At 47.5% G+C, this 24,854-nt stretch overlaps 2 protein-coding genes and 1 long non-coding RNA gene across 27 annotated transcripts in view; 1 reads left to right on the top strand and 2 right to left on the bottom strand.

Moving 5' to 3' along the window:
- The first annotated feature begins 34 nt into the window (after positions 1 to 34).
- Positions 35 to 20,921, top strand: LOC112675345 (uncharacterized). Of its 5 annotated transcripts, none has more exons than XR_003145857.3 (5): positions 35 to 154; positions 11,684 to 11,801; positions 17,603 to 17,739; positions 17,865 to 17,934; positions 18,030 to 20,921. It is a non-coding gene; the product is annotated as an uncharacterized LOC112675345 (long non-coding RNA). The 5 variants fall into 5 exon arrangements; XR_004809947.2 differs by having other exon boundaries at positions 60 to 154; positions 11,079 to 11,801; XR_004809944.2 differs by having other exon boundaries at positions 60 to 166.
- Positions 1,000 to 8,595, bottom strand: ING4 (inhibitor of growth family member 4). 5 transcript variants are annotated; one of them, XM_025471909.3, is made up of 8 exons: positions 8,449 to 8,595; positions 5,024 to 5,095; positions 3,074 to 3,240; positions 2,779 to 2,893; positions 2,503 to 2,611; positions 2,083 to 2,230; positions 1,763 to 1,824; positions 1,000 to 1,652 (listed from the first exon to the last, which is right to left on the bottom strand). In XM_025471909.3, the coding sequence occupies exons 1-8, from the start codon at positions 8,483 to 8,485 to the stop codon at positions 1,613 to 1,615; spliced, it is 750 nt and encodes a 249-aa protein (XP_025327694.1). In that variant the 5' UTR covers positions 8,486 to 8,595; the 3' UTR covers positions 1,000 to 1,612. The 5 variants fall into 5 exon arrangements, with proteins under 5 accessions (XP_025327694.1, XP_025327696.1, XP_025327697.1 ...); XM_025471911.3 differs by having other exon boundaries at positions 2,788 to 2,893; XM_025471912.3 differs by having other exon boundaries at positions 2,503 to 2,608; positions 2,788 to 2,893.
- ZNF384 (zinc finger protein 384) overlaps positions 11,162 to 24,854 on the bottom strand; it is a 19,342-nt gene continuing 5,649 nt past the window's right edge. For 5 of the 17 annotated variants that reach the window (XM_025471913.3, XM_025471914.3, XM_025471915.3 and 2 more), the window contains 10 exons: positions 23,209 to 23,279; positions 22,682 to 22,919; positions 22,399 to 22,446; positions 21,868 to 22,201; positions 20,915 to 21,007; positions 17,030 to 17,254; positions 16,141 to 16,323; positions 14,532 to 14,610; positions 13,110 to 13,268; positions 11,162 to 12,547 (listed from right to left, as the gene is read on the bottom strand). In XM_025471913.3, the coding sequence (XP_025327698.3) occupies positions 12,134 to 12,547; positions 13,110 to 13,268; positions 14,532 to 14,610; positions 16,141 to 16,323; positions 17,030 to 17,254; positions 20,915 to 21,007; positions 21,868 to 22,201; positions 22,399 to 22,446; positions 22,682 to 22,919; positions 23,209 to 23,274 (1,839 nt within the window). In that variant the 5' untranslated portion in view covers positions 23,275 to 23,279 and the 3' untranslated portion in view covers positions 11,162 to 12,133. The remainder of the gene's footprint in view (positions 12,548 to 13,109; positions 13,269 to 14,531; positions 14,611 to 16,140; positions 16,324 to 17,029; positions 17,255 to 20,914; positions 21,008 to 21,867; positions 22,202 to 22,398; positions 22,447 to 22,681; positions 22,920 to 23,208; positions 23,280 to 24,854) is intronic. The other 12 variants (XM_049102471.1, XM_049102473.1, XM_049102472.1 and 9 more) reach the window with 8 other exon arrangements.

Genomic DNA, 24,854 nt, shown 5'->3' with positions numbered 1-24,854 from the left:
AAGGGCGGGGCGGGGCCTCGGGCACTGACGCGCGCTCAGGGTTCACCCCCCCCCCCCAACCCGGGGCGTAGGGGTCCCGCCTCTCGCGGATCAGAGGGCACGGACTCCGTACCTTCCATGGACTAGGCCCTGCGGTGTTCTGTGTATCAGAAAGGTACTCCCAGAGGTATTCCCAGAAAGGGGTTACTCTTATCCCTGCATTGCAGATGACAAAACCGGGGCCTGGAGAAACAATCTAACCCACGGGGTGGTGGGGCCTTGGGAATGTAGGCCGGGTCCTGGGGCAGGCAGGGATGGAGCTGAGGAACAAAGTCAGGGCCTACCTGGGTGGGTACTAGAGGGAGCCTCCAGTAAGAAATGAGCCCAAAGGGGAAACAAGCAGGGTTCAGGTGAGGAAGTGGTTCCCAAGCAGGAGGTGAGCAAGACAATCCATCCAATTCGGAGAGAAATATTTTTGTTTTGTGTTTAAAATAAGAAATCAGGGATCCCTGGGTGGCGCAGCGGTTTGGCGCCTGCCTTTGGCCCAGGGCACGATCCTGGAGACCTGGGATCGAATCCCACGTCGGGCTCCCGGTGCATGGAGCCTGCTTCTCCCTCTGCCTGTGTCTCTGCCTCTCTCTCTCTGTGTGTGTGACTATCATAAATAAATAAAAAATTAAAAAAAAATAAGAAATCAAGCTAATAGTATGATAGTACATGCAGAAAACACAAATACATGTTTATTGGAAATTAAGTGAAAGATGTTTTATGGGGAAAAGATGCATGATCTTAAACGTTTTGGAAACCCCTGGTCTGAGGCCCATCCCCTAGCCGGCTCCATCCTTCCCAGGTTGAGAAGTTGTGAATTCTGGTGCAGAGGTACCACGTCTGGTTCCAGGTCTCATTCTACTTCTGGCATGTTACCCTCCCACCTCTAATCCAACCCAGAGGATGAAAAAAAAAAAAAAAAAAGTTTAGCACATGTACTAAAATATGGTCTGTACAATAAACACAGCAGGCCAACATGTATAGCTTTTATTCACCTACTCAAATTCCTTTACACGTGAGTTCTGTGCATTCCACCTTGCCCCCTCTCCCATTCACAAGGCCAGGATGAATCCTCTTGGCACAGAGGAAGGGGTGCCCTTCTACTAAGGCCACAGCCCAGATGCTGTGGGAGAGCCCCTACCAGGGACAAAGTGGGAAGAGAACAAAGAGAGTTTATCACACCGTAGCCCACCCCCCCACAGGGGGAGGGAGTCAGGAGGGCTGGGGAGCACCCCCATGCTACTGCCCTAGTCCTTAATACAGAGCGAGGGGGGGTGAAGAGGACCATCCCTTGGAAATACAGCACCAACCTCAGCATGGAGGCAAAAGGACAGTGGGCAAGACCGCTTCCCTCTGAGGGGGGCAGGCTGAATGAGAGCACAGCCAGTTAGCGGCTGTGGCACCCCTCCCTCCTAGGGTTGGGGTGCAGCCTCAGCACCAGGAGCAAGAGGAGGGGAGGAGAAGAGATGACAGCAGTTGTGCCATCCACCCTCCCCGAGCCCCCAGGCCCCAGCACAGGCTCTCCTCTCCCCACTAGCCCGGGTCCAGGGATGTGGAAGAAACCGTGGGAATCCAAGGTCCCTATCTATTTCTTCTTGCGTTCCTGGGAGCAGCGTGGGCAGAACCTAGAGGGGGACGCGATAGAGAGGCGGGAGGGAGAACATGAGTGAGAGGGAGTGCCCTCCTCCATGCAGCTCAGGGGCAGCCCGGCGCCTGCCGCAACTCTCTCACTCACCACTTCCCCCGAGGCTTGGTCGTCAGCCCCACACAGGCAAAGTGGAACCACTCAATGGAACACTGAAAAGGAGGAAGATGGAAGAAGCGGAAGTCAGGGGCCCGGATGGAGCAGAGGAAAGAAAAGAAGTGTCCTCCACAGATTCTTAGAAGAGTTCCTATATTCCGTCCCTTTGGAGAAATCTTAAGAGGTCCCAAGGTCAACCAACTCCACCTTCCTCTTATTCTGGAGTCCCGCTATTCAAGCATTTCTTCCCCTCTCGTACCCACACCCTCATGGCCCCCAGAACCCCATCTGGAGGCAAAACGGTTGGTTCTCACATCAGGGTTGTCACAGCCAATCATCTCTCCATAGGAGACCTGGTGACAAAGGCAATAGGTGGGTTCGTTGGGATCCACAGGCATATCCAACACATCAGAGGGGTGGACACTGCCAAAGGTCACTGAGGGCATCCCATACTCAGGACTTCTGCATGCCGAGAGGAAGAGAACGTGTCATCTGCAAAAAGGGAAGCTACAGAGGTGGTAGAAAGACATCCTGGTGGGGCAAGTGATTTGTGCCTTCTCTTCTCTATCCAGCAAAGACTGCAACGATAAGGAGAAGTTGCTGGCACAGAAGACGGAGAGGGTGGCAAGGGGCAATGTGTGCAGTGTCTGTGTGTGTGTCTGTGTGTGTGTGTGTGGTAGGGTGCAGGGCAAGGGGAAAAACTAATTTGGCAAAATGCTCCCTTGTACACTCACGTGCGCACAAGCTTTAACTTCTTTTGGGTGGCTTTGGGAGCTTCTTCATCTGAGTTTTTCCCTTTGGAACGAGCACGGGCAGCTTTCTTCTCCTTTTGAGTCCGGCCTTCTAGGAAAGAGGGGGAAAGCCAGGAGGCAGGGAGACAGAAAGATATGGTTAAGTCTTCCTGCTTCCCCCTCCTTCCAAGCTGCTGCCCCTCCCTCTGGGCTGAAGAGCAGTAGCTGCTTCTCCCTTGGAGTCCTGGCCCACCTCTCAAGCCCCGCCCCCCTCCTCACTCTTTTTGCCTTTGCTGGACGAGCTGTCATAGTCACTTGATTCAATCTGCTTCTCCTTTAAATCAGCCTCAAAACGGGCCAGGTCTGTGTCCAGTCGCCGAATGTGTTTATCCACCTAGGGGCAAAGGAAGGAAAAGAAAGAGGTACACAGCTGGTTCCAGAAAAAGAAAATAAGGCTAAGGCATACTCTGTGTCTCTCCCAGACCCAGAACAGATCCCAACACAGCTGAAGGAGGGTTCTAGGACCCCGAGGATTAGACAGGAGGTAGGTGGGGAGCCATGAACAGGGCCATACCATCTCATAGGTCTGCATGGCAAGCTGCACCTTGTCGTCACCAAATTCCTTGCATTTGCCATAGGCTTCCTGGATCTGTTTGAGAAGAGCCAATTTTTCCTCGGAGCTCAGGCTGCGGGCGCTACTCATATACTCAGTGGCCAACTTGTCAATTTCAGCCTTCAGGTCTACAACAGAGACAGAGGCCTGGTCACAAAGGCCCCGGAGTGGCTAGGTGAAACACACTTCTTCCTCTTGTTTCTTGGACCTTTGCCATTGACCATCATCATAACCTTCGAACCAAAACGCCCCGAGAGTTCACAGGTACTGTGCCACTTACTCAAGAAACGCAACACATTGACAGTATTTGTTTTAGAGGTGCCTCCAGGTGCTGAAAACATTGCTATCAGAGTTGGAACTAAAATTCCTGAAAACCACGGAGGGGGTCTCTGCCCGTTGCACTAATCCGAAGGCTATTTTTGTTATGTCTGAGGATGCTTCTTCGCAGGGCTTGCTGCTTCTTGAACCATGAGTCTTGTCTAACAGGCTTCCTGATTTCTTGTCTCAAAAACATTCTGTGGCAGCTCTGAGTGCGGCAAAGCTGGCTGGGTCATCTGTTGCTGCTGCTGCCTTCCAGGTCTGTACATCTGTGACTCATCGTTTAAAACTAGGCCCTAGTTCATTTATGTAACAGTTCTTCTACCCTATTTTGCTCATCGTCTGCAACCTGCTTGTATTTCCCATCACTTTCTTTTCCTGTTTGTTCATCTTAGATGTTGCTCCAAACATTTTAATAGCGGAAGGCTGGCGACGTCCCCAGACACTGAGGCTGTAGATGTCTACTGCCTCCTATTTGGTAGGACTCATAAAAAATGTTGATGAAAAGAGGCCAAAGAAGGACTATAACAAGGTGCCATGACAGACAACCAGAAGGCTCTGTGTACACACTATATTTGTGTCCCGTTTCATGTGATGCCTTGGGAGGAAGCTGAAAATGCATGTAGTTCAATAATCTCCCAACCGGTCTTCCTATGCATGAACTCAAGAGTAGGGACTGTGTTATACAAAGGAAGCAAGCTGGTTCTCAGCATTCAGCAGGCAGTTCTCGGGGGTCTAGACCCAGGATTTTCCATGATGTTCACCTTTTCATGAGTAAACTTACCCAGAGTAGCTGAAATCACAGCTTTAGGTATTATAACACCAGCCTGTCATATCCTTAAGCATGGCTACATAAGGACGGAAGATAAGACATAGGTCTTATATATAGATATCCTTTAGCAGGTATGGGGGACGGCTCCAAAAGATGATATCTTTGCCCCTGAAGAGACCAATCTGACCACTGTAGTGTAGTCTTAGGCTCTAAGTGAATGCCTCAACGCAGCCAGATTTGCTCAACATCCAAGGAAGGCCACAGATGGTATCTAGTGCTTCTATAAGGTTGAAGAATACAGTGTAGAGATCCTGTTGTTAATTGCTACTTTTTCTTCGTTTTTTCTTTCTCTCTTTCTTTCTTTCTTTTTTTTTTTTTTTCTCTCTTTCTTTCTTAAGAGCTTCTCTACCAACATGACTTGTGGTCTACAGCCACACTGAATTTTTTTTTTTCCACACTGAATTTTTTTTATAGTAACATTAACAATCCAGTGGGGTAGAAACATCCCAGTCTTCCTATAGATATATTGAATATAGAGAATAGAAATGATTCTAGAGTTGACTTCTTTTTTAATTCCTCTCGCAGATACAAAGAACATAGCATCCTTGAATTCTTGAGGCATCATCACAATACTCTACTTATTATGGAAAAGCTGATCTAGAAGTGCAAATCTTCACCGTTCTCCTTTTAAGAATATAAGAGAGTAAAAAAAGAGGAGCCACAGTTCCCCAGTTCAGACCAGATGATACAGTAACATCAAAGAGAAAAAGAAGTGATCGTACAATCTCATTATACACTCAAAATCCCTACTCTATACATACCCTCTGTTCTTTGGTCCAGGTCCCTCATGAGCTGAAAGTTTCTCTGCAGTTCGAAGGGAAGGTTTTCGATACCTAGGGAGAAGAAAAACTGAGAATCATGGCACTTCATAGGCCTGATAGCTGATTTTATTTTATTTTTCTTTTTTTTTTTTTTAAACATATTTTTTTTAATTTTTATTTATTTATGATAGTCACAGAGAGAGAGAGAGAGAGAGAGAGAGAGAGAGAGGCAGAGACACAGGCAGAGGGAGAAGCAGCCTCCATGCACCGGGAGCCCGACGCGGGATTCGATCCCGGGTCTCCAGGATCGCGCCCTGGACCAAAGGCAGGCGCCAAACCGCTGCGCCACCCAGGGATCCCCTATTTTTAAAAGATTTTATTTATTTATTCATGAGAGACACACAGAGAGAGAGGCAGAGACACAGGCAGAGGGAGAAGCAGGCTCCATGCAGGGAGCCTGACGTGGGGCTTGATCTGGGGACTCCAAGATCACACCCTGGGCCGAAGGCAGGCGCCAAACTGCTGAGCCACCCAGGGATCCTGGGATAGCTGCTTTTAAAGTACAGGTCCAGTGGGACTCAGTTTCCCTTCCTTGGAACAGTTGGATTTATCTGGAACAGCACCCATCATTGCTTTGTCAGTGGAGGCTGTGTTTGCATCTCTGCACAATTAACTCTGCCACCTCTTTACAGCTTTCCCATCACTTGCCCCTTCAGTGACCTTACTTTACCAATCAGTCCCTCCTTTTCTTGTACTCCTCCAAGCTCCTTGCCCTCAATCTTGTATTCCTCCAAGCTCCTTCCCCGCAATCCAGATACCTACCTGGTATCTGATGAGTGGAACCTTCCACTCATCACACACGCATACTTCTAATCTCTTTTCTATATAGTAGTCAGAATGTTCTCTTAAAAAAATGCAAATCTCACCAAGTCCCCCTCTTTGCTTTTATAACTAATAACTTCTATCACACAATTCCTGTTCCTATTTTGTACTTTCTGCCCCATGCTCACCTTACTCCAGCCTTGATTCAGGTCAATCCCCCTGTGTGCCGTCTGCTCTAATCATGCTGGCCTTCTCTGAGTGCCCTCAACCTGCCAGGGCTCATCCTGCTCCCCAGCTTTCCAAGCACTGCCTTCTCTGTCCAGAATGCACTGCTTGGTGTTCTTCATCCCACCTCCACCATACCTCTTTTCCTACTGAATTCCTGTTCATTCTTCAAAGTTCAGCTCAACTCTGACTTCTCCAGACTCCAAGTGCCCTGGATTATGCTGTCAAGTTATTCTAGCTCTACCCTTTTGGGCACTTATCCAGCTGTGGTTAAGGAATTAGTTGTGTAACCGGTTATTTGGTATCTATCTCCCTAACCCTCCAGAAGGACTGCTGGTTATTTGGTATCTATCTCCCTGACCCTCCAAAAGGACTGGACACATCTAGCTTCTCTCTCATTTTACTATGACTCGAGTACAGAGGGTCTTCAATAAATACCTGAATAAAGACATATATACTTAAGTCTCTCCATAAAAGAAAAAATCTCTTCCCATGACAGCATTTCAAACTTCTAAAATAGCTCCAGGGATCCCTGGGTGGCGCAGCGGTTTGGCGCCTGCCTTTGGCCCAGGGCGCGATCCTGGAGACCCGGGATCGAATCCCACGTCAGGCTCCCGGTGCATGGAGCCTGCTTCTCCCTCTGCTTATGTCTCTGCCTCTCTCTCTCTCTCTCTCTCTATCATAAATAAATAAAAAAAAAAATTAAAAAAAAAAAAGATAAAAAAAAAAATAAAATAGCTCCAAAACAAATGATCTTTTATATGTCCTATCTTAAAAAATACATCTGCAGCAGTTGGCACCATCTTCTGTCCTTCAGTAACTTTCTTCCTCTTAGGATTCCAAATCTCACCCTATACTTTCTGATAATTCCAACAGTGACGTTTTGCTAGCCTGTCCCTTAAATGCTAATGTTTTCTTGGGCCTATACTTTAACCCTCTCATTTCCCACTTTGCTTGTATTCCCTGAATGATCTCGATCTCATTCACTCTCATACAATCGCCATGCCTGTGCTTAAGTTTAAATTGAGTTAGGTGTATTGCTGTTACTCCTGAATTCCCTATCTTGCTGAAGGTATCCTATCTACCTCACCTCCCAAGCAGGAAATCAAGGAGGCACTTTGTATTCTTCCTTCTCTCTCAACTACCCAGCCATTTCATCTGTCCCTTTAGCTCCTAAAGACTTCGGTCACTCTCTGAGACCTGAACTTACCATACATCAGTTATTTTCCTTTATTGAAACCTGTTTTTAAAATCTGTTGGTTCCTGACTATCTACAGTGTGCAAGCCTCTTAGCTTGGCTTAAAAGACCTTGCACAACCTAGCTCCCACCTCCTTCTCCAGGCTCACTTGCCAATCGTCCACCTTAAGAGTCCTATACAGCAAGCACTGACTTCACTATTCCTTGACCTGCCACAAACCCACCACAATACCTTTGCTGATGCTTTCCCCAACCAGCAGTTTCCTTTCTTTCTTCACACTGGCAAACACTCGATCTTCAAAACTCTATTCAAACATCACATCCTCTGGTAAAGTTTTACCTACGTCCCCAAGTAATTTGCCCCTCTTTCTCCAGTGCTACCAACTGTCCTTGTAATGTACTTCTATTATTTCACTTGTCAGTTTTATAATTATTGATTAGCAGAATCTGTTTCCTCCTAAACTATAAGCACTGGAGGGCAGGGTCTGTGTCATCATTTTGGTATCTCCGCAGTACTTGCCATTATGTCTGACCCAGAGCAAGGCCTCAATAAATGAATGAATGAATGACTCTCAATACTAAGACAAATGTAAGCGCATAAGGGTGACAGGCTTTGTGAAGGGGTGGGTTACACAAATGGCATAAGCGTAGCACCAGATTTCCATTTGGTAGGAATTGGAAGAAGAGAAGCGTTCCAGTTTATCATCTGACAGTAGTCACTAACCACCCCCGATCCCCACTGAAAAACCGTTTCTGAGAAAGAACAGAGCAGAGAAGCTGCGAGCAAGTCTTTGGCACTGCTCCAAATGGCAGTGGGTGATACACTAAAACGACCGATCCTGAAGGATTGGGGGGGGGGGTTGGGGGGATGGATATCCTGAGGCTGGAGACCCTGGAGATGGGGTCGGCAAATACCTTCCCGGCTCTGCCCATTAGCCCCTCAAGAGACACCCCCCTCAGCCCTACCGCGCAGCCCCTCCCTCGTCTACACCCAAAAGCCAGGCCTCGACCCTGCTGCCCCGCCCCCTCTTTCTTCACACCCTTCAATATTTTCTTTCACGGAACCCCTTCACAATTGGGACTTTCTGACCACCGGGACTTCGGGGCCGTACAGCAGCTCAGCCCCGACCCCCCACCACCACTCTATGACCCCTGACCCCCTCCTCCAGCCTGCTCTTACTGTCCAGATAATGTTCCAAATACATCCCCGCAGCCATCTTGAAGCAAAACAAAGCAACTTCCGATCCGCCCCGGAAGTGACTGAAACGCAACAGGCGCTGAAGCTATTATCCGTGGGTTGGAGCCTTTCCGCCCTTAAAAGGAGAGCTTCCGCCCTCAGTCAATTATCCGCGGGGACACATCCGCCCGACGTTAAAACTTTCCCTTTTGCGTAGGTAGCCGGGGCTGCGGGTGCCGAGGCGCCCTGAGGTGGCTCTAGCCCGCTTCCGCCCTTACTGAGGCCCCGGTACGCGACCGAGGCAGGCATGACGTCACTGCGGGTCGCCATTTTGCATTCCCTATCAAACTTTTTTTTTTTTCCCTCCAAAACGGAGATGTGGGGTTATGATGGGAAACCAACCCTCATCCCACCCACCCCCACCGCCCCCACCCCCGTCTCTTTAGGATTGTGGTCCAGAAATACCGCTTTTTAGCGAATGGGGACTCTTCTCCTTTTTACAGGATATTAATCTAATGACCACAGCAGGTCCTGGCTGAGCCAAGACTTCCTTCAAGGTAGCTAGTATCTTAACGAAGTTGGAGAGGCCTAGCTGGTGCTGCGAGATTGAAACCATTCGCATTTCTGTTCACTCGCCTGAGCGTCAGCTCACCGGGATAATTTTTTTAACATGGAAAAAAAATAATTGTTTATAAAATCTACATACTAAGCCTTACACAATAAAGCTGTAATTCTCCAAGACTCTTGCCAGGGTTCCTGGCCTTTTATCTTTGATTACATTCTCGTATAAAGTGACATAGTACTTCCAGCCTTGCCCTCTTCTTTTCTTATACTTCCACCACCACCACCACCCCCCACCCCCCACCCCCCCGCCACCCTTCCGCTGTTTTTGTTTTCCAGTTTATATCTGATGTTAACTAGCACCATGGCTGTCACAACCGGGCCAGCTCCCATCCTGGTACTAGGATGGGTACCAGGATGGGCTCCACTAGGGTACAGTGAGGTCTCTATATGGGGACGGAAACCAGTCCAGAGCCTGACAGGCTGCCACCACACTGGAGAAGCAGCTCAAAGCCCATAGCCTAATAGTGGTATTAGTAAGAAAGCTTTTGGAGGCTGTTGTCCTTCCTAACTCACATATTCGTGACTGTTGTCAATGCCACAAGGCAACGTTTTAATGAAAGATTTTTCAGCCACCTGATTTGGGCCAAAAGTGTGAAGAAGGATAAGATGAAATCTCAGGTTTAGTGGTAGGATGCAGTAGTTGGATCTAGAAGACTTCACTCCAAGTGTCTTGACCCCGGATATGGTAAACTTCTGTGCTTATGTCCTGCTCTGTAAAATGGAGACTAGTAGTACCTACCTCATAGAGTTCTTGCAATGATTGTGAGTGAATCCTTTAGTAGATTCTGGTTCTATTACCTGTGGTGAAGACAGGGCTGTCAGGGCATTTTCAGTGATTGATGAAGAGCAGGGGGAAAAAAGTATTCAGAAGCTAGCAAGACATTGACAGATTTCGTCTCAGGTAATACATTCATTAGACTCACACTGCAGATTGAGAGGTATTGGATGCCTCAATACCCAAGAGACCAGCTGAGCCCAAAACTTAAGTAGGCATGATTTCATGGACTATCCACATTCTTCTTGGTAATGGGCATGGTTGCCCAGCAGTATACAGAAGACAGCCATGTGAGTCAATGTTAGAGCTTTGTCAACCTTTTCAGTGCTTAATGGCTTTTAATATCCCAAAATGAACCTTGGAGGCTATCTAGTCTTGGACGCCTCTCAGTGACCACTGGTTGGCAGTAGAGCCAGGGCTGAAAAGTTGAGGTTTCCTGACTACTTCTACTTCTCAGCACGACTGTCCTGCATTGTTACTCAGTTCTGGTTATGGCTTCCATCATTGCAAACCTATGGATATGGATAACAAATGTATGCACACTGTGCCAGCTGGAATTAGCACTGAGCCTGGTGATGCTCAGGCAGGAGTATAGGCCCTTTCAAGAGAGCACGCTTCCATTTCTTTAATGGGGAGCTTAGTGGTTTATTAACACGATTGAAATCTTGCTCTCATAATATGTAGGCATTGCAGGCCACAAACAAGATTTTAGAAACCCTCATAAACTGGGAATTCCTGGGTGGCTCAGCGGTTTAGCGCCTGCATTCAGCCCAGGGCATGATCATGGAGTCCCACATCAGGGTCCCTGCATGGAGCCTGCTTCCCCCTCTGCCTGTGTCTCTGCCTCTCATGAATATATAAAATCTTTAAAAAGAAAGAAAGAAATCCTCATAAACCAAGATCTCACTTGGAAGTACCAAAGCTTTCCCTTCCACATTTGGGGATACACACATAGAGCCTCATCAAACAGCATTCATTCTTCACATACACACATTCTAGTGTAAATCCTTGAACATCTCCCCAGGTATCTTCTTCCCATGCTCGCTCACATCAGCAGCTCCACTGCCTCTGATCCTTTTACACGAATTTATTTCTATACAAGGTTCTAAAAACACCCCTTGGTTTGTACATAAGTTTTTTTTTCTTCATTTTAAATTGCTTTATAACAACTGGTTTCCTGATTTTTTTTTTCATTTTCTCTTTTCTCTGAAATCTGCCATGATTTAAAAATAAGGACAAAAGGAAATAAAAATGCTGTTGGCCAGAAGACAGGGTGGAGAAAAACAAAAAGGACAAAAAAAAATAAAACATCAAATATGAAAATTCTGAGATAATGCATTTATAAACACAGAAATGGTTACAACAAAGATGGCCGTGATGAGTGGGTATATATATATATATTTATATATATATTTATATATAAATCCGTGTCCGGCAACTGACCGTGGCACCTAGGGAGCTAAGTCCAGTCCTTGTGTTTGCCCTGAACTCTCCCTTCTCTGCAACACCCCTTGTTTTGGGCTTTCATAAAGAACACAAAGCTCCCATAGCTCCTCTGGCTTTGGGATTGGGAGACTGAGTATAGGGTTTTGGCTGGCAGAGAAGGGGAGAGGCTCCAAGGAAAACGATAACCCACATTTCTAAGCCACCCTTGACCATTTTGGGGATCTCCGGCCCCTTGGGGACCACATCTCAGCCCTTGCCCCTTTACAAATAAAGGGGGTCTGACCCCCACCCCGATCTCCCTCTTCCAGCAGTAGGTAGGAAGTGAAGTGAGACCACAAGGGGAAGACAGCTCCCGGGGGTCGGGGCATTTGAAAAACCTCTGTTCTTTTGCAGGCAAGAAAAGAATGGGAGGCCGGTTGCATCTAGGGCTCCCTTCTCTCAGAGATCAGGGAGGTCGAGCCTCTACTCTTCCACCAGCCCCAACTTTGAGGATTATGAGGGTAACGAGAGGGTAAGTGCCCACACTGGAAAAGTTTCTATGAGGTCATAGCAAATCCCTCCCTTGAGCACCAACCCCCAATTTTGAAAAGCTATGCTTGGAAGGGGAGGCTGCTGGACTACACTAGCAGCTCATTATTCCTTTGCCAATCAGGAGGGCTGATGTTCCTTTTGAAGAAGAGGTGAGAATAAGCATGGTATCCTGTGTAGGAAGGCCGTGCTTGAGGCCCAAGGAGATGGAGCCGAGGCCTGTCAAGGAAGAAGACTTTTCCCACCGAGAGAAGTTGGAGAAAGAAGGGACCAGAACTTCTTTCCCCTCTTCCCAGTGGGTGGCAGCACAGGTCTCTACGAGCTGGCCAGGTGCTCCACCTGGATGGTGCTGGTGGTGACAGTGAGGCAGATGTCCTTATGATGCTCCGCCGTCTTATAGGGTGTCAGGTCAAAGGAACACTGGGGTGGAGGGTTGGGGTTGCTGTCCCCGCCACCCCCACCCTGGGGGGCTGCCCCAGGGGACTGGAAGTGTGGTGGCTGTGGCTGTTGCTGCTGCTGCTGCTGTGATGCTTGGGAGGCCTGGGCCTGGGCCTGAGCTTGAGCCTGAGCCTGGGCCTGGGCCTGGGCCTGGGCCTGGGCCTGAGCCTGGGCCTGGGCCTGGGCCTGGGCCTGGGCCTGGGCCACTGCTGCCGCTGCTGCCGCTGCCTGCACTTGTTGCTGGAGATCGGGAGGGTTGTGTTTGCGCATATGTTTCATAAGGTACGTTTCCTGAGGGAGATGTTGAAAAAGAGGTGAAGAATGAAAGAGAAGCAGAGGTTACTTATAATACACCTTTAAATACAACCATACTCCTTTCTACAAGGACATTGCGGAGCCGTGGGCAAGTTCTCCCCGGGAGCCTCTATCAGTGCTCACTATCGGGCAGGAAGGTGAAGGAGACTGTTAGGGACACGGTGGGCATTCACCGGCATGGGGAAAGCGGTCAGTGCCTCAAAGATCTTTGAATAAGTGGTTTTACCGCCTTTTCCTGGAGTCTATTGGAAAACTTCTAACTGAAATCCTTCTCCCCAAATTGCAAGTCACTCTATTTTACCTCATGTTTAAGTAAAATTAAAAATCCTTGCCTAGCAATCTTTCTCTGTGGGCTTGAGGGATCAGGCACCCCCTAAATTCCTCAGCTACAGATCTAGTTAACTTCTTCATTGATGCTGGGAAGTTGGCGCAAGGGCACTCGCATGTTCAAGGCGACAGCTCTTTATCTGAGATGACGGGGCAAAGACTGTAGTCTTACAGGCCCATGGGGAAGTAAAGGGAAGCACTGAGCACTCACCGATGTATATGCCCGACTACAGATAGTACAGGTGTACACCTTGGCATGCTTCACCGTATGCGTAGACAGGTGCACCTCTAGGGAGGCTGCGTCCGTGTACGCCCGGTGACAGTTGTGGCACTTGAAGGGTTTATCTTTGTTGTGCTGCCGTCTGTGGGACTGGAAAAATGAGGAGAAATCAGGATGAGTGCATTGGATTCATCCTTCCTGCCTCTGTGACCTTAATGCCAGAGCCCTGAACTGGGTGTCAGCCTCCCAGGTTCTCTTTCCATCCGGAGGCTTTCCATAAAACTGGAGGAGGTACAGGCTATCTCCTGCAGCACACTCCAGGATCATGAAAAGTGAGAAGGAGGGGATCCCTGGGTGGCGCAGCGGTTTAGCGCCTGCCTTTGGCCCAAGGCGCGATCCTGGAGACCAGGGATCGAATCCCACATCGGGCTCCCGGTGCATGGAGCCTGCTTCTCCCTCTGCCTGTGTCTCTGCCTCTTTCTTTCTATCATAAAAAAAAATAATAATAATAATAATAAAATAAAATAAAATAAAATAAAATAAAATAAACCTCACACATCCTGCACAGCCTGTATATTAAAAAAAAAAAAAAAGAAAAGTGAGAAGGATGGACATGCTGGCCCCACTAGCCCAGTGGTTCCCAAAGTAAAGCCTGGGGACACACTAGAGAATACCAAGACTTTTCCACAGGGCCCCCAAAGTCAAAATGGTTCCCCAAATGAGAGTAATAAGACCATGTTTGCCTTTTTGTTCTCACTCTCTCACATCTCTACAGAGATTACATGACATGTAATGTCGCAAAGACTGAGCGCAGCAGGTAGGAGCATCTAGCTGTCTTCTCGCAGGCTAAACATTAAAAATGTTAAATGTGCAACATGTAAAATGATGCCAGGGCGCCTGGGTGGCACAGTCAGTTGACCAATCTGCCCTGATTTCAGTTCAGGTCATGATCTCAGGGTTGTGAGACAGAGCCCTGTGAAATTGAGCCCTGCTTTGGGCTCCTCACTGAGCATGGAGCCAGCTTAAGAGTTTCTCTCTGCCCCTCCTCAACCCTGCTTGTGCACACAGTCCCTTAAAAACAAAACAAAACAAAACAGAACAAAACAAAACGAAACAAAACAGCCATTCTTTCAATTTTTTAGGGGAGGAGTATATTAGGAAATATGTTATACACGTTAGTGTGCAATGGGTTATTTTTAATTGAATTACTAAATATTTTTTTCAAGTTTTTCAGTTTCACGTTCTCTGTGTAGACAGACATTATACACATCAACAAAAACTCTCTGCGTTTCCCAGTAATTATTAAGAGTGTAAAAGGGTCCTGAAAAAGTTTGGGAACCACTGTGCTGGTCAAATGGTACTTTGACCCAAATCTTTGATACGAGGCCCCAGTGTGGAAGGTGAAACATTTACCTGCAGATTGGACAGCTGTGTGAAGGCTTTCTCACAGCCTGGATGTGCACATTTGTATGGTCTGTCACCGGTGTGGATTCTGCAGGGGATGAGAACAGAAGAAAGGGAAAGGATGTCAGCAAGGCCACTCAGGGATTAGTTCCTTAACAGACCTCCTCCAGGTCATGCCTGCCCTCCTACAGGAGTACAAGCTGGCTTTCCAGGAGGTCCCAGCCTCAGCATCTTTCTCAAGAGGATCATGCCATGGGGCCTGATCCCTGCTCACTGCCTCCATCACTCAGCTCGAGCTGGGCTCCTCTGCTCGGGGAGGAGGGACTGGTGGCTTGGCAGCCAAGAGACAGGCAGTCCAAACTATGGCAGACAAGTCAACTCCTATAGTAGCTGTCCTTAATGATGTTCAAAAACATTAGGTAAACACATGGGTAAGGAAAAAGAAACACAGAACACTTCTTCCTTGGCCCCCACCATACAACGGAAACCTCTTCCCTCAGCCTTGAACACCGCTCCCAGAGAAAGTTCTGGTATCAAAGAACAGAGTTATGCTAATTATGGAGAGTAGCAGTGATATTAATACTCATGGAAACTCCTTGGGGGATTTTCCCAGTCCAGCCTCCTAATGCCTAGTTTAGTACTAGTTTGACCTCTTTCCCAAACACGACAGGGCCCTCCACTGAGATGAGCCAAGGACTTGAGGGTCTGCAGACACCTGTTCCTCATCAGGGACACTTCAGAACCATTTTTGCAACCAGGTGCTTTTCTGGACCTCCAGTACAAAATCTTGGAAACCTCACGGGATGCATCTCTTTGTGAGGAAAGCCCGACTTCTCCTCTTCGCAAAGCAAGATGTCTGGCCACTTTGAGGGGAATCACCACATCCAGAAGCAACCACGTGAGAAGGCTTCTGACCAGTAGTAAGTCTAGACTCCAGCTCAACTTGAGCTACCGTTGAAGGACATCATCAACTCTTCCAGTTGTCTAGTGCACTTCCTCCTAGTCACTCCAGATTCGTGGGACAAGCAGTGCGCATCCTTATGGAGCGTGAGCCTTTTCATTTTGTTTGCCAGTTCCCTGTGACCGTTTCAGATGTGTTTTGTTTTATTCTCTACTCCTGTCATCCTTGGAGCCTTGCTTGATCCTGTTGGTGTCACCAGGCCGGTACCCAGCTAAAGTCTGATTGTATCTCCTATTTATAACTGGCGCCCTAAGGGCCAGAGGTATGGTCTTCTCCAATCAAATGCCCTTGCTTTGTTTGGCGTAAAGGAGAAACTCTTGCCAAGATGTGTGTGTTGGTATTTTCAGGGAGAGTAATGAAGGCAGAAGTTGCCTCTGCTCCAGGTGAGCTGAGTCTCTTCCTCCCATGGATCAGGGAATGTCATACAGTCATTGTATCTCCCCTGTGCTGCTTATGCCCCAGAAAGGTTCTCTCTGAGCGTCCGCTTGTGTCTCCAGGGTGGTTGTTGCTTCTTCTTCTCCCAGATGCCAGTCGTATTCTCCTCCAGCCAGGTCTCTCCCCCGCCCCCCGCATGCGGGTTGTTGTGTATGTCCGGGGCGGGGGGTGGGGAGGGCATGCCAGCGGGGGCGGGGGCAGTAGCCCGCCACTCTCCCTTACCGTGTGTGCTGCTGGAGGTGGGAGAGCTGGCGGAAGGCCTTCTGGCAGTAGGAACAGTTGTAGGGCTTGGCCCCCGAGTGGATTCGGAGGTGCTGGGCCAGGTAGGAGGTGTTGGCGAAGGTCTTGGAGCAGTGCGGGCACTTGTGGGGCTTGATGGTCTCCGTGTGCATCTTGGAGTGGATCCTGCCGGAGAGGAGAGGAGAGGAGGGAAGGGGGGAGGAGGAAGCGGTTCGACACCATGGGCTCAGCTCTCTGCTGGGTGAAATGATGTTGCTTGACGGATGAGAGCACCCCCTCCTCCCTCCTCCCAAACACACTCCGGCCTGGAGAGGCTAATGACGAGGACACCCAGATCTAGGTTGCTGCTGCTCTTGTCGGTGGCTAGGATGGCAGTGAGATGGTGAAGAACTGCGACCCCTGGCTCCTGGTAACCTTAACGATTCCAGTCTTGTCAACCCTCGGCTTTGTCCTAAGGTCACACAAACTCACCACAGATACCCTGCTTCCAAATAGTAATTTGAACAAAGGCCAATACCGCCTGCTCCCCATGGACCTGAGGTTGAATGCACACCTTGGCTCTGACCTGAAGCAGAGAGTATAAGCAGGGCCTGCTCTGCAGAAGATTTCCAAACACAGACACAGAGAGAAACCACAAAAACCGTTCCAGACCTTGGGATTGGAGACCACACTTTCCCAGGCCCCCGCAAGCTGCTAAAATACACACAGTTTATTTCTCACAGACAGTAACAAGAGTGGACTGAGGCTCCCCGAGGGCAAAGTCAAAAGGGAAAAAAGAAACCAGGAGGAGAGAAGAGTAGGCTCAGGTGACGTGGCCTCGGGGGCAGGGGCTCGCAGCTGGGTGGCAGGGCAAAACCAAGAGCAGCCTTACCGGGTGTGCTGCTGGAGGTGGGAGAGCTGGCGGAAGGATTTCTCACAGAAGTTACAGCTGTAGGGCTTGGCCCCTGAGTGGATTCGGATGTGCTGGGCCAGATAGGAGCTGTTGGCGAAGGTCTTGGAGCAGTGCGGGCACTTGTGGGGCTTGGTCTCGGTGTGTGACTTGGAGTGGATCTGCATCTCCGACTTTGAGTAGAATGTCAGGGAGCACATCCGGCACCTGGGCCAAGTGAGGGCAGCGGTTAGAACCTTCCCACTGGCAGTCAGCTGCTGCACCCGCCCCTCCACTTCCACAGAAGCCAGCCTATCTGATCTCTCTCTTACTGCAACAATGCCGTAAGGCCCCTAACAGGAGCATCTGTTCTACTTCTCTTTATAGTCTAAGTGTCTAATATAGACCTACACAATACAAATATTCAATACACATTTGAATGATCTGACTCCCTCAGTGTGTACAGAAACAAAACTCCAACCAGAAAAGACAGCTAAATCTTATTATCGGCTCTAGGCTCAGGCGGATTTTGTCAGGCCAGGAATATCAACTAACTTCTGCTTTCCTTCTGCCTAGAACTTGATTTCAGACTTTGAAAAGGCTCCTTTCCCCGACTTCCTGTGTATAAAGTACATCCCTTGGGTAGTTCTCAAGTTCCTGAGATGATAATGAGGACAAACTGACTATATTCCCCAGAAGAACTTCTCTTTCACGTAATTATCCTCTTAGATTCTCTCTTACTTCCTTTCTGCCAGCGATTTCTAGAGGTATGGGGGTACAGGATAGGAATTATTTGGAGGGCCTTTTCCAAATCATGTGTGTGTGGCCTCCACCCTAGATCCGGTGTTCCACTGACCACCTCCACCCTCGAGTCCCTTGGTTATCAACCACTACCGCAAAGAGCCGAGGTAAGTGTTGGGAGTGGGCCATAGCCCTCAAACATTTAGAAGGAAAAGACTTGTGAAACACTGAGCTTCCATGCTGAACCTTTCCTCTTTCCTAGCACATGGAGCCAAAGGCAGCGCTCTGGGTTGACATCCACAGCAGCTGATACACTTTCACCCATCACCTGAGTGGGCAATCCTTCCTGTTCTGACATTGCCCAAGAATATCAAATAAGGAGGCCTCTAAGCGAGATAAGCCACAACTATTCAGACTTTATCAAGTAGGAGTTATCTGTGTTGAAGCTGGAATGCTCTCGTTCCTGAACAACTCTGCAGTGCACCGTGTGAGCTAGTAGGAAGGGCAACACCTGGAAGCCAGGCAACTGGGGAAAAAGTCCCTCTGCTCTGGTTCCTCCCCAACTTCTTTCTAGAATCGGGGCTGGGGACAGTGGGGGTGATGATTTCGGCTTTTTCTTGGTCCCAGGAGAATTTTTAGAGGATAACGGAGATTATCCTCTGGACTAAAAAGAACTCTGTGCTTCTCAAAGAAAAAAAGACTACATTATTCAGGGGTATGATCTCTATATTAATGTCATGAAAATTCTAGTCATGGAGGTCAATTTCTATTTCTCTGGGTACTTGAAAACTCTGAAAGAAATCTGATTCCCAGTTACCAATTCCTGGCTGTTGTCTGGCATGCCCAACCATTATATGGGAGGTCAGAGGTTCTGTTTATAGTCAGTAAAGTCCAAAGGACACAGCCAATGGAAGTTCCGACACCTGGGCTCTACTCAGGGCTCAGTGGCAAGCTTGCTCCTCAATCTAGACCTCAATTTTCTGGTCTGTAAAATGGAGAGATAAATAAATATCTGCCCCTAGAAGGGACAACACAAACACCCAGCACAGTCAAAGGGAAGCCAAACGTTCTCTAATAAGAAAACTGCACTAATATTAACAGTACCAGTGCCAATGGATGAGCTCAGGCTACTATACGTTCCACTGAGGTTAGAAACTGGACACATTGTCACTAGGAGGGGAACATTACTAAAGTTACAAAATAATTTCCCTCAGTTGCTAAAATTTCTCCCACAAGTGGAACATTCATTTTAACTGGAACAAAAGCTCATAGTTTGTGTGTAAGTGTGGAACACACAACTGTACCTTTAACGTGAAATTAACAACACAAGAAAAAATAACTCTCTTTACCCAAGTTTTCAACTAGAGAAGAATCCGCAAAAAACAAATTCACAATGGACAGGAGCTGTCTCACAAGGTAGAAGATTTAACAGTGATGATCATAATAATGATAGTAATAGTTGCCATTTGTTGTGTGGATACTGCCAGCACCCACACGCCAGTTAGGTGCTTTAGACACATTGTTTCCACTCCTCACAACAACCTGGCAAGTATTATCCCTGGCTTACAGAAAGGAACCCCAAGGCTCAGAAAGGTTAAGTAATTTGCCAAAGGGCAAACACTTATTCACTACAAAGCTATGACTCTAACCTAATTTGAGATTCCTCACACTAGAGGTAGTCAAGGAGAGCAGACTCATCTGTCAGAATGTCCAGAAGACTACAACTAGCGAGAAGGGGATAGCTTAGGTGACTATTAAAGTATTTCCAACTCTGAAATCCTATGAAGCCAGATAAAAGAGCAGAGGTCCTTTAATTTGAAGTGTTGGGTGGATGGAAAGAAATCTGATTTAGGAGCACTGTGGCAGTGAGCAGTTAGGACGCAGAAAAGCTACCACCCCATATCACTAGGTGCAAAATGCCAGAGAGCCATTCACATCCAACACAAGAATACGGCCCCTTTGGGGGCACGCAATGCAATGGCCCTGTTTACAATAACAACTGTTTTCCCGAAGATATTAAAAAATAATTTCAGATACTCTGATTTTCCCTCCAAAAAACATTTCCAAATGATAAATTGGGGCCATGACTGATCTTCCCATTTGAAAGATGGGATCAAAGAGCTAGAAATAAGTTACTTGTCTAGACTAATAGAACCCAAGTCCAACGATACCCAGTCAAATGCCACGGACCACAGGAATGGACGTGGTTGACCCAAACGTGCAGAGAAATAGGGTGTTTTTTTTTGTTTGTTTGTTTTGTATGTGATTAAAAAGTATCCTTAAGAACTTCAGGGTTTTGAGTTTCTGAAGAAATTCCATTCACCAAGAATATAATGAGGTGCCCTTAATTTCAGAGTTCTCCTTAGTCACCTGGGGTCATGGGGCCAGTCAACAATCCCCAAAACACTGAAGGTATAGAAAATGCTATCAGGGCTTCCTTCCAATCGTATATTCACGTTTCTGCCCACAGACACGGTTTGGGAAGTCCAGAGATAGCTTTAATGTGGGTCCAAAAAATATACAACCAAAATAAAAACAAACCCTTGGCAGAATCAGAGGACCCTGATCCATGTGCAAAGCTCCATAGGGGTCAGAGACCTAGCCCATTACTCTTACAAGAAATTTTCTAGAGGTGTATCTCCATGTCACAATGACCTCACTATAAGCAAATACATAAAAAATCCAAATTTCTACAAAGCAAGGGGATTTTCGTTTTATGAAGTGATATATAAAAGGTGCTTTTAAATGAAATCAAACTTGTCAGGTACCTTTATAAAATGGTATGATGTAAACATTTTCTAGGAACACTTTTATTGTATAAAATGGGATATACCTATAATAATAAAGCTGCAATGAACTTTCAGATTAGGAGCTGGAACTCTGTGGTGCTTGATACTTTCTGCATAGCAACACTCCCCTCGTTTTCACTTACAAGTAGGAATTTAAATACTCTGTGGTCTTGGCTACTCTCCACAGTAGAAGTGTATGACACAGAAGTAAACGCTAAACGACGATGATTTCTTTTACAGTTCCCAACATTTCAAATCTCAGCTGATAGGTACTCCTACCAAATGGGAGGCATGAACAGAATTCTCCCCATTTTACAGATGAGGAAACTGAGGCCCAGAGAGGGGGGAAAGGACTTGCCCAGGGTCACACAGCAAGTTGGTGGTGGAGCCGGGGACTGAATCCATGAGCCCAAGGCTCTGTCCATTTCCTGTGCCGCAGTTCCCTTCGCTCCTAAAATGGGAACAACATTGCCCATCTCGGTACACTAAGGACAGACCCAGTCTCCCAGCCATGCACCTCTGCCCCTGTCTGCATCACAGCTGTGACCGTGGTTATCCCACTCTCTAACCTGGGACCAGACTTCCCAATCCCACTAGGGCCCTTGATAGTTTTTCAAGGGGATTAAAAGACTTCCAACTTTCAAAGGGCAGGGAGTTTGCTTCTGCAATTCTTTCTGTATCGCACCACATGCAAATATAACACTTTTTGGCAATGGACAACTTAAAGGAAGTGGAGAAACAAAATGACTTTCATGAATTAGAAAGTGAGCAAACAGGAATTTATAAGCATACAGTCCAAGGTGGAGGGGTGATATCCTGTTCCTCCCATCTTTTTATATAGACCCCTCCCATCATACCAACCATGCAGGGTCAGGCAGTCTCACTGCTCAAATATGGCCCAAGACCAGTAGATGGCACACAGGTTAAGGTTAGGGGCTTATCAGAACAGTGTCTTAGAAAAAACAGCAATCGAAAATGTAGAAAGCACAAAGGAGCTGGAGCTAAAACCCAGTCTAAAGCCTTATCATAAGGAAGAAACTCCATTAGGTCATTCAAAAATTAGTCAATGCTGACAACCCCAAAAAGGAAGGTGTAAAATGGGTCTGTATCCTGGGGAAGAGTCACTAGAGAAGTGTTATTCCTACTAGGAATAAGCTCTACCTTCCTACCCCACAACAGAACACTTGACATGCAAGTGGATCTGAGGTGGGAAGCTGTCAGTATAGAGCCTGATTAGGGGTAAGACACAAAGGGGGTAGGTAAGCTGAGACAGTGATCCTCACCCCTTGCTGCCCTGGCTCTGATCCTTACCTATAGGTTTTGCCGTCTTTCTGATGGTCATCATCATCCTCAGGGGAGAGGACATAAGGATCATTCATCTCAGGCAGCCCTGATTCCAGCATCCGCTTCTTCTTCCGGCCCCGAGGGGGCTTAGGAGCCACATTGCCACCTCCACCACCACCTCCGCCTCCTTCCTCTGTTAGGGTTGATGCTACCTTCTTGGAGAGGTCAGGGACCACCTGCAGGGCTTGTGAGCCAGGGGGAAGAGCTGAGACAATCATGGGAGCCGAAATGGGGAAGGTCTGAGCTGATGAAGCTGTGGTCACAAGGGAGCCTGAGGGGGACGTGATTACCAAACCAGGACCTAGGATTGGGAGAAAAAGGAGATGGCGTCATGTTGTCCGGTCCTGATCCTATTTAATTTCCCCCAGATCATTGTCTAATTAACCCCTCACCACCACTCCCCCAGCCCAAAGTATAGAGGAAACCCCAAACCCTGTAGAAAAATAATGGTCTCCTAACCCCTGTCCCCACCCCACCCCCAGTAACAGTGAGATTTACCCCTTGATTGACTCCCTTCTCTTCTCCACCTCTGAGAACAGGAGACTCCTTGATTCAGAGAAGGAAAGAATGTCACCTCCTCAAAGGCAGGGACCGCATCTTCTACTTCTTTGTATCCCCCACAATGCCTAGCGCATTGCTAGGCACACAGTAGGCACTTAATAAAAATGTGATTGAGTAATCAAACACATATCCCACTCCCCATGTCCTTGGAGCCCTCCAGCCTGGGGTACTGATCATGGAAGATCAACACCTCAGATTGGAGAAGAGCAGAGTGGCTCACCAGCAGTCATCAGTCCTGTAGACGGCACAGGGACCACGGTGATATTCTGGGTAACGGACGCCTGGCTATGTGGGGTCAGCTGGTCTGACTTGGACTCTGTGTCCATACTGATGCCTGAGGGCAGGGACACTGAGGCAGGCACTGTCAGCAGGGTGGGGTAGTGGGGTGGAGCCAGCCCACAGCCCTTCTCTGGCAGCAGCTGATCCTTCATCTTGTTGATGAACATCGTGTTCTCAATCTAAAAGAAATGGAAAGGGGAGGCAAGCAACCTCCTAAGAAAGTCTGATTCCGTCTGCTCCCTAAGCACTGTGCATTGTTGGTCCTTCTTGGCAGTCAAGGAGGGAATGGTTAGTATCTCTGTCTTCCAGAGAGAAGCCAAGAGAGAAATGCTATAATTCTCAGTGATGGGGGACCCTGGTGAAACGGCCAGTGATTTATCTTGCTTTAGTGTCCGCAATAATAGAACTTACTACTCAGAATTGAAAAAAAGCACATGATAGGGAGGAGCAAACACAAACACCACCTACCTGTCCTGAGACTGTGGGGATAGAAGGCCAGAAGTACGGGTTAGAATTGAAGTGAGATTCTTCCATTCTACCTGAAGAAAAAAAGACAGACCACATCATATTCAGGAATAAATCTGAAGGAGCGATGATCTCGGGATCTACCATATTAGTCCTGGAGAGCCACTCAGCCTGAAATCCAACAGAGCCTACTATGTAAGATGCTAGTGAAAGAACTTCTACACATCTCATTTACCCACAGAATGTCCCCTGTAACCCAAAGAAACAGACTTGGTACTGTTACTTTCCTTTGGTGACAAAAAGAGAAACTAGGGTCAAGAACAGGGAAGGGATATACCCAAGGTCATACAAAGTAAATCACCAGCTGACTTAAAAACAGCCAGGGGACCTATTCTTGCTCTTTTCCTTTATCCTTCAAATCCATCTTCCTTGAAATAAAACATTTTAAGATTTCCAATGGACAAATGTACAGTTCTCGGCAGCAAAAAGGTCCTAGGCCAAGAACACAAAATGCCCAAGAGAACTGAAGAGTGAAATTGGCAGGAATCACAATCAAGGTATTTTTCTGAGTACGAGATGATACCTGGGGACCATGCCCCACCAATCCCATTAAGGTTTAAGAACATCCAGGCAGCCCTGGTGGTGCAGCAGTTTAGCGCCACCTGCAGCCCGGGGTGTGATCCTGGAGACCCGGGATCGAGTCCCGCATCGGGCTCCCTGCATGGAGCCTGCTTCTCCGCCTCCCTGTCTCTATGAATAAATAAAATCTTAAAAAAAAAAAAGGTTTAAGAACATCCATGCTGCTACACTGGATACTATACATGCTGAGCTGAGCAGTGAGAATCTGGAATTACCAATTTAAAAAAGTGTTCTAGCTCCAGGAGTAGCAGCAGCATCCCAGATTTCTACTTACAGGGATTCCGAATAGGGACGAGAGCCGGCCAGAACACATACACAGTACTAGACTCTTGCTTTGTGATTCTCAAACACAATGCTTCTGAAGAGTCCAAGTTCTCCTCTGTTTGTAGATGATAACTAAGCTTACAACTTTGGGAGGGAGGAATAAGCAAGAAAAGTAATCCCTCAGAATCATGTTGTAAGCCACAGATGGGTACAGAATCTAGGCATCCCATCATTTTCCCACTCATTTCTCCTAGCAAGGTCGTATGTTAATTGCAGGTATTCAAGAGTAACGTCCCCAAATCCTGGATCCAGAGAAATCCAGCACAGCAGAAGGCAGGTAAAGAGGGAGCATGAGAGGGAGCAGTGAGGTTGTGCTGGAGGCAGATACCAGAGCCATTAAGTACCAGAGGGTACCCTGGGAAGAGAAACCAGTTTCAAAATAGATTAAGGAAATTAGGAAAGATCTGTAGCAAAGGACTAACAGTAGGGCCATCACTCTAAATGTAACCCTATTCCTTCTTCTCAAGAAATCTCATCTCATTTTTTGCTCTATTAAACAGCATTCTTAATTTTCATAAAGCCTATAAAGGCAAGGAGAACTGAATTGCAGCCTACTCTTTCCTAAAAAGTAACAAAGGGAAAGGAGAGGAATGCACCAAATCTGTGACTACAACGTCACACAAGTAAGACTCAATATTAACTGACTCGAGAATCAGCCACGGGCAAATCCTGCTCCCCAACTTATA

The sequence above is a fragment of the Canis lupus genome, chromosome 27, assembly GCF_003254725.2.
Source record: "Canis lupus dingo isolate Sandy chromosome 27, ASM325472v2, whole genome shotgun sequence".
In the NCBI taxonomy this organism is placed as follows: domain Eukaryota; kingdom Metazoa; phylum Chordata; class Mammalia; order Carnivora; family Canidae; genus Canis; species Canis lupus.
The sequence above is the reverse complement of the archived record's forward strand: the minus strand, read 5'-3'. Positions and strand labels throughout refer to the sequence as shown.